General features: G+C 36.8%; 2 protein-coding genes across 4 annotated transcripts; one reads left to right on the top strand and one right to left on the bottom strand.

The window, feature by feature from the left end:
* The first annotated feature begins 1,519 nt into the window (after positions 1-1,519).
* On the top strand, positions 1,520-5,311 carry LOC109147771 (cytochrome b5 domain-containing protein RLF). 3 transcript variants are annotated; one of them, XM_019295435.1, is made up of 6 exons: positions 1,520-1,631; positions 2,239-2,322; positions 2,486-2,876; positions 3,393-3,527; positions 4,148-4,198; positions 4,879-5,311. In XM_019295435.1, the coding sequence occupies exons 2-6, from the start codon at positions 2,290-2,292 to the stop codon at positions 4,953-4,955; spliced, it is 687 nt and encodes a 228-aa protein (XP_019150980.1). In that variant the 5' UTR covers positions 1,520-1,631; positions 2,239-2,289; the 3' UTR covers positions 4,956-5,311. The 3 variants fall into 3 exon arrangements, with proteins under 3 accessions (XP_019150980.1, XP_019150975.1, XP_019150984.1); XM_019295430.1 differs by having other exon boundaries at positions 1,521-1,631; positions 2,246-2,322; XM_019295439.1 differs by lacking the exon at positions 1,520-1,631 and adding an exon at positions 1,639-1,699 and having other exon boundaries at positions 2,246-2,322.
* A 128-nt stretch (positions 5,312-5,439) lies between these two features.
* LOC109147765 lies at positions 5,440-7,569 on the bottom strand. The gene is made up of 3 exons (XM_019295424.1): positions 7,053-7,569; positions 6,367-6,864; positions 5,440-6,275 (listed from the first exon to the last, which is right to left on the bottom strand). The coding sequence occupies exons 1-3, from the start codon at positions 7,126-7,128 to the stop codon at positions 5,755-5,757; spliced, it is 1,095 nt and encodes a 364-aa protein (XP_019150969.1). The 5' UTR covers positions 7,129-7,569; the 3' UTR covers positions 5,440-5,754.
* Positions 7,570-8,101: the final 532 nt, after the last annotated feature.

Here is an 8,101-nt window from a genome sequence, read left to right as displayed (position 1 = left end):
TCTCCTCTTTTGCTAAGAAACTAAACTTGGGGCAGGAGAAGAGAACGTTTTCTTAGATTCCAAATGAAAATTTAATAAAGAAGTATCAAAATAAGTTGAATAAATAGTGTGTGATTGAAGTCTCTAATTGAAAAAGTTCTACTAAGATCCCTTGATAAATATTTTGTAAGCTACCATTGATTTGACATTACCCAGACTTTCACTTATACATATATCTATAGAGGTGACCAAATGGTCGGTCGGTACACCGACCAAAAATTTAAAAAACCAATTGCAAATTTTGATCATCATAATCGATTGAAACCGACAAAATTAAATGGTATAACCGACCGAAAACCGATCATCGGTTTCGGTCAATTATCTCGATTAACCGAAAACCAACCAGTAACACTATGTTAGAAATTTTACACACTTGAGATTTCAAATTTTTCTCAAAGTCTCGAACACAGTAGCTCCATTGGTTTTTTTTCAAAAATTTACATAAAATATTAATTAACAATTAAAGAAAACTTTAAAAATTTCAAACATAGTAACACACTGTCCAAAGTGTCCAGACCGCAAAATTAATTTTGAAACACTATCAATAGAGTCTACGATACGATTTTGCAAGAAATATCTACAAATTTAATGTATGTACAAGTATGTAAAAAATAAAAATTTACTTTGAGCCTTGGAGTTACAGTGAGTTGGTGACTCAGTGAAGCAGAATTGCAGAGGGCTGATTAGCTGAAGGGCGAGGCTGAGGTGAGGTTTGACCGTTTGAGGATGCATGTGAGGACTGGGGAGTGACTAGCGAGGGAGGAGGTCGGAGGGCATGGCCGCATGAGGGAACAAGGCTGCGAGGGTGGAGGCCGAAAGGCGTGAGGGAGTTACTGCCTGTCTGTCGGACCGGCGTGTCGTTGAGGGTGGAGGGCGGAGGGCAGAGGGCGTTAGGCATAGAGGGAGTGAGAGACGAGGGAGAACCAGAGAAGTGAAGAATCATCGTCTATGGATGTGGAGTGGAGAAGCAGAACAGGAAATCTGAATCGTATCCTAAGTCATCACTACATCCCAAATTATTCTATGGACCCAGGTCTAAATGTTAACAATTTATCTTTTAAAAATTTACAATTTGTATACTACGAATACACAATGTTAACATATATGTAATTGATTATATTGTTTTGTATTCACAAGTTCCTTTCAAATATTATAGTCACATAATATTAATAGATTATATTTGATGACTTGTATTGTATTCACAAATTCCCTTCTACCGCTATTATGTATTTTGACTTAAAAACACAATTTATATTCTAAAAGTGCACAATTCATTACTAAAAATATACAATTTATACGTCTTTTACTACCAAAGTTCACTTAGGTGGACCTTTGTCCATGGTATAACAACTCATTTTAAACACTAAATTGAATAAACCTTTTTGGATCGAAAATTTCGTTTGGGCTTACCAATTAACTAGGCTTGATTAGGAAGAATTGGTCTGGGCTTTTGCCCAATTTACTTCACAAAGAATTTCAATCTTCCACCAATCATTTGTCTGTAGCTGAAAGAAAAGTGAAATACGACCCGTCTCCAACCTCGCTATCAAACAACTTCGAAGACTGGAAGATCAATTTCAACTCCAACGAAAGTAAGCCATCTCTCTTTCCATATGCATGTGAAGGTGTAGATATATATTTTCCATTTTTATACATACAGGTTTGTGTGTATCTGTTGATATAGAGGATATACTGTATTCGTACATATTGCGTGAGAAGAAATCTATTTGTTTTGCTTGATGAGATTTTCGCCAAGAACCGAAGTAGAGAAATTGAAATTATTTATTGTGTTTATGGATGAGTTCATGAAGCACAAAAATTGACTTTAAGAAATTGAAAAAAATGTTGAATTGATGATCGGAAATCAATGGTATAGCCATTCAAATGAGATCATAATGCAAACCTATAAAATGAGAAGAGTTAGTGTATAATTTTATTTATGTGATTTGACAATAAATGTTACTTGAACTGAGTAATCGTAACCAACAGTTAAAATGGAATGTTTGTTTGTTTGAGTTAGTGTCATTATCATGTTTAAGATGGTATCCATTGAATAGTACAGGCCAGGATTTGCACTAATATCCTTTACTTTAACAAACTGCTCTGGTTGGACATATTTTTTTCTGTGATCAGTAATTACTATGTTTTTGCTAAACCATAGAAAAACAACCGTTTTAGTGGGTTTGCTTTCTCAAAAACTTTTCAGGCAGGATTAGTTTTTGGAGACATTGAGGCTGGTTCCTGTTTGGAATGGCTAATGATGATGATTTCACATTTTGTCAGGTGAGTTCTTTTAAGCTTGACAAGTTTGACGGACAGTGGATTTTAGATACTGTTTGTTGACCTCGTATCAACTTTTCTCATAACATTGTTGTAAGATCAATGTCAGCTTGTATAGTTTCTATTCCTCTCTCCCTGTTAATTAAAAGGTTGTTTACTGTAATAGGTTGCTGGCCCAAATTACCAAGAGGGTACTGAAGCAGAAAAGGTTGTTCAAGATATAAATGGAATCACAATAGAAGACAACCCGTCAAATTGTGTTGCTGCTAGCCAGAGTAATGGTGACTTTTGGCAGGACAAATTGCCAAGTACTGCTACCTCAAACAAGCAGGGGACAGTTGGTTCTTTATCTTTCAACGTTATAGACACTTCTCAAAAACAAGTGAGTGGAAGTTCTAGCCAAGGAGCATCAGGAAACACTAAGACTCCAGTTAAAGCTTCACAGGGGCCAATAAGTTCTGCAAGGAAGCCTGCACCTCGAGCAAAAGTGCCTTTTGAGAAAGGGTATAGCCAGATGGACTGGCTTAAGCTTACAACAACACACCCTGACCTTGCAGGTATGAGTCTTCGTGAAATGTTTTTGTTCCATGTCAAAACTTTTTCATGCTTTCTCTCATTCTGCTGAAATACATGTGAGTCAGATTGTTTTTCGCTTTATTTTATATGGAAAAGTATCTTGTGTTTCTTGTTCTTTTTTTTATTATTTATACTTGTTTACATGTGCTGTTTATCTTATGTACCTATGAGAAGTTCTGTATGTTATATGGTTTTTTCTTACATAGTTAGACATCTGAGGGTTTGTCTCCCTAGAAAGAGAAATATTAGTCCCATAACAAATGAAAATATAAAATCTTAACAATTTTTTGTTTTGTCTAACTACAGTAAAAATGCTAAAAATTTTGAATCCCATAAATGAACAAAATTTGGATGATCAATTTCTGTTTTATAAAGTATCATGCTGGTATTCTAAGAAACATGATTTTTGGTGCTTGTGTTGTCAACCTATGAGGCTATGATGGCTTTGATCTCTATGCGTTGATTCATATTCCAGTCCTTCACTTTCTTAACCTCAGGACTGAGAGGGCTTTCAAATAGACGACTCATATCTATAAATGAAGTTAAACAGCACCAAAATGAGGGTTCAATGTGGACTGTTCTTAAAGGCCGTGTTTACAATGTATCACCATATATGAAATTTCATCCAGGAGGTATGCGTCATTATTTATTGTCCAATGTTGTAGCAGTAATATGAACAATTTCCCTTCATTTTCTCAGCTTCTGCTGCTAGTTGTTGCAAATTTGTTGGTGGGTAGATGGATCTCTCCTTATCAGATTTATGTTAATTTTTTTTATAAATTTCACACAGAATTAAAGTTCAAAAATTTTTCTAAGTTGTAGCAGAAAGTGAACTGTCAATCTTGAGTGGATTGCTCTACTGCAGTATTTTTTTTTGGCCAGACCACGAGGTGTCCTGAGCAGGCCCTAAGTGTAAGAGGCACCTTTAAGCCCGTACCATACTTAGACTAATCCCTGTCTGCACCGGGCCGGCCCAATTAAGGGGCAAAGTGCTGGCCAGATTGGTTTTTCCATATGAGAGGGGGTTCGAACTCCCGACCTCTCTTAAGGGACAAGAGTGCACGGCCACTTACGCCAACCAAGCTGGTTTGCTATACTGTAGTATTGGTACTGCAAAAATCCACTTCTCTACTCCATTGCTTAAAGTTTCAGGCTTTCAGCATCAGCTAGGCCTTAGTTTTTAGCGTGGCTATTGTTAATTACAGTTTAATAACTAAAAGTTGACATTTTCTTGTGCAATATTATTCCTCAGGTGTTGACATGCTGATGAAGGCTGTTGGAAAAGATTGCACAGCTTTATTCAGTATCCTTTGCTAGAATTTGGAAGTGTCAGTAGTTCTCTTTGCAATATTAGAATGTCTGAACCTGATAGCAAACTAGTTGAATAAGTCATGAGAATAGCCTTTTTATTTGATCACATTCCTTTACCTTAACTCAATGAATTAGTCAATGAAAACAAGGTTCTAAAATGAATGACATAAAATGATATCTGCATCCCATGCTATCACCAATAGATGATTCAAATGTCTTATTACTGCCTGAAACAAAACATTAGTGCTGCGTTGTACTTTACCTGCTGGTTTCTAATTCACTTGAAAACTCAACTTATAAGCTTAAGATTATTTGATTTAATTGATTTCAATTTAAAGACGATTCAGGGTAATTTGGTTACCAACTTAGCATAGAAGGTACAATTTGGAGTGGACTTGTTCTGCACTTAAAACTTTATAGTTGTTATGATATGGGTCCCTAACTCCATATCTAAATGAAGAAGCTAAATTTTCTAGAGTACTCTGTCTGTAAAGAAAAAAAAAAGGGGACCCTATTAAACTTTTTAATCTCTATAAATATCAATTGTAATATGAGTATGTAAATGTGTCTACTAGAGGTCTGTATAAATTGCAAATATTGGTGTTGCGTTCTAATGCTCTCTAACAATTGCTCATTGTCTCTAACAGTTGCAATCCTTAGTACTTCTGTTAGATAAATACCATGCCTGGGTTAATGCAGAATTTTTATTGGAGAAGTGTCTTGTTGGCATTCTAGATGAGAGCCAGTGAAGATGTTTGTATTACAAGATTCAAGTATGATTCTCAGCAAAAAGTATAATCATCTCCAGCATTCTGACCTTGAAGAGAAGGCATATTTATCTTCTTTAAATAAAGGCCTTAAATTGTTTGCCTTATTCGCTGTGAAAAATAAAATGTTGGCAGAAGAATCTACAATTTGGTTTTTAGATAAAAACCCTAAGAATGGGAATTGTTGTGCTAGTTCATTTCATTTTAATATGAGGAAAAATAGAAAAAGATAAGAAAAGAAAATGAAAAACAAAGAAACAACTTCTTGAAGTGTTGTACAACTATTGCTGCTCTTGGAATTTGCTAATGTAAGTTTATCTGCTCATGGCATTTCTTGACATGAATTGGATTTTGTAGTGGTGCTTCTGTCTTGTTCTTTGATCAACTGTGTTTTTGTGTGTGATAAGCTAATCTTTTTTAATGCTTTTAGAGTGAAAAAATAGTACCTTGATAAGAAATGCAGAATAGAAAATATTTTCAGGAAGGTGCACTAGTGGAAATGACAATCTATAGAAGCTATGCTGCGATGAGGTAAGACTATATACAAGTTCATAAAGTAATGCTTATAGGTTAGTGTCAAGCAGATGGCCATTTATTTATACTATGATTTTACATGCTTATTGTGCAAACTTGATTCTTTTGATTTCTTCCATTCTAAATTTTAGTTTAAGCAATTACAAAGTTGCAACATGTACCTCAGTGTTCATTTCTCACGTGAGGTGTAAATGAAAAGTTCATATGACCATTACAAACTGGCTGTATAGTTCTGAGGATGATAAACCTAAGCAACAGGGGATACTTTAACTTCATCAATAATAGGACCACAAAGAGTTCCAAAGTTGTTCATCCTAGTATGATAGAAGGAACTGAAGAATGTTAATCTAGTCCTAATGCCTAACGCTGTAAACTTGAACCTTATGGTCTTGAAATTGCCCTTTCCTACAGATGTGAATGGAACTTTGAAGGCATGCGTTCCTACAAATGCTTCAACCATCATGTCTCCATGGCAATCGTTTTTTGCATCTCCTACAGTGAATGTAAGGATGTAGTTCTTCTTCGGGAGTGTTCGGATGATTTGTGCAATGGCACTCTCTTTCCCTGCTACTAATTCTATGGCTGCACGGCCAAAGGGGACTTGGAAGTGTACTCTGTCGATGTACTTGACAGCTTTTAGTGATTCGATGATCCAGCCTGGAAGTGGGGATTCTACATCTTCTGTCTTCGGGGGGATTAGGATACCATCTGATGCATTTCTTAGACGGTGAGGGCCCTCCTCAAAACCACCATTCTTGACCAAGTTATCTGCAAGAAGTCCAGAAAATTATCAGAAACATAGAATCAGAAAATTTGGGAGAAGCACAAGGCAAATAGGTTGTTGAAAAGTGAATTATACTTCTAGTGAGCCGTGGAGGCAAAAGTTCTTTGATAGCAATAGCATCTATAAGTGGGCCACAAGCAGGATCTTCTTCCATTCCAGGATTGTGTAAGATCACCTTTGCAAAGTTGGAAGTGGCTCTGAAGGCCCAACCATAAACATCACCGCCATTGCTACTATACACAGTCTGCATAGGAATGTCCCCAGATGCTGGTGGCAGTGAGACCCTCAGCACCTCTTGTTGTGCACAGGTTCTCGAGGCTGCAAATGTGAGTGCATACAGAGTCCCCTTCTTCACCCGGATTGTCTGAGAAATTGAGGCCTCATTCCCAAGCTTAACAGCATGGATGCCGTTTGACACCGGAAAGTACATCCCGCCCGGCTGCAGCCCACCAGAGATGTACTCAACAAGTCCAGAGGTTTCCCATTTGGGTAAGGCATATTTCCCTTGAATTACTGTATGCTTGACATTAGTTGGCTTTGGTTGCTTTTCGAAGTTTCCATTTGGTAGAAAACCTATATAAAGAAAAATAAATCATAAATAAAAGCCAAATGAATGTAGTTCTTTTAGGACTTGGGAGTCTATTTTTTTTTAACCTGGAACACTGGAGGATTATGAACCCAAGATTAAGTTCATTTTTTTACTAGCAGTTCAATATTTGGTTTTGTTCGGGGAATCGGAGATTAAGTATAGTTGAGATTACCTTCAAGAGGAGCTTTAAGAGCAGAAACTGTGAAGAGTAAGCAGAAAAAAAGCATTAGAGAAATCTTCACTACCATCTTGTAGGCTTGCAGCACCTAGAAGGTGAACAAAACACAGAACCTACAAGTCTGGATAGAAAGGATGAAAGATTAGCAGTAGGGCTTAATTCTTCTACCTACATTTATACACTAGTCTCCAACTCTCCATGGGGGGGAAGAGAGAGAAAGATGGAAACTATGGAGGAAGGGGAAGGGAACAAGAACATAATGAACCACCCTGTATCTTTCGTTATTGTTTTCTGTTTGTCTCCAATGGGTTCCCTGATCTAGAAACCCACTCTTTCTCCATAATCCATGCTGCATACTTTCTTTCTTTAATAGGAGAAACCACTAAACCTGGATGTATTTAGACTGATATAGCCATAAACAAATCCTAATAAGAATATTAGCGTTAGCGAGAGTTAAGTTATACTAGTTAGAACACCTTGCTGTTAGCTAACTGCTATTGGTTTTAATATCTTTTAGAGATCTATTTATTTACAAACTCTGAATATGTTTATGCCATAGGCATTCAAACCAATGGCTTGAAGATGAATACTAGTATACTAGTATGTGTGACGTTTTATGAATTTAATTAGGTCAGGTAGTGATGTGTGTTTCCCTCCACATCCAGGCCCAATAGAGTATTTAGGAGGATGTAAATCACGGTAACTCAGTGGCTCAGTAAATAGGGCTAAATGCCGGTGCAAACAAGGGATCTGCTTACTTTGGGTATAACCCTGACATTGCCGCTGTTGAGTTTTGAACCTTAATCTCTTTTCCTGAATACTGCCTATTGAACTAGCGAGCTAAGCCTTTGTGAGCGTGAGAAGACCTTAATCATTAGGGTAAGTCATGGATATTGAAGTTGTGACTGACTGACTGTGGTCATTGATGAAGATGCAATGGCAGGATTAAGAGATAGTAGGACACAGATTGCTGTGATAATCCAGGGCCAATATCTGATTTTGGCGTCAGGGACTCGTAGATTACTTTAAGATTGTAAGAACAT

The sequence above is a fragment of the Ipomoea nil genome, unplaced genomic scaffold (assembly GCF_001879475.1).
Source record: "Ipomoea nil cultivar Tokyo-kokei standard unplaced genomic scaffold, Asagao_1.1 scaffold0268, whole genome shotgun sequence".
In the NCBI taxonomy this organism is placed as follows: domain Eukaryota; kingdom Viridiplantae; phylum Streptophyta; class Magnoliopsida; order Solanales; family Convolvulaceae; genus Ipomoea; species Ipomoea nil.
The sequence above is the reverse complement of the archived record's forward strand: the minus strand, read 5'-3'. Positions and strand labels throughout refer to the sequence as shown.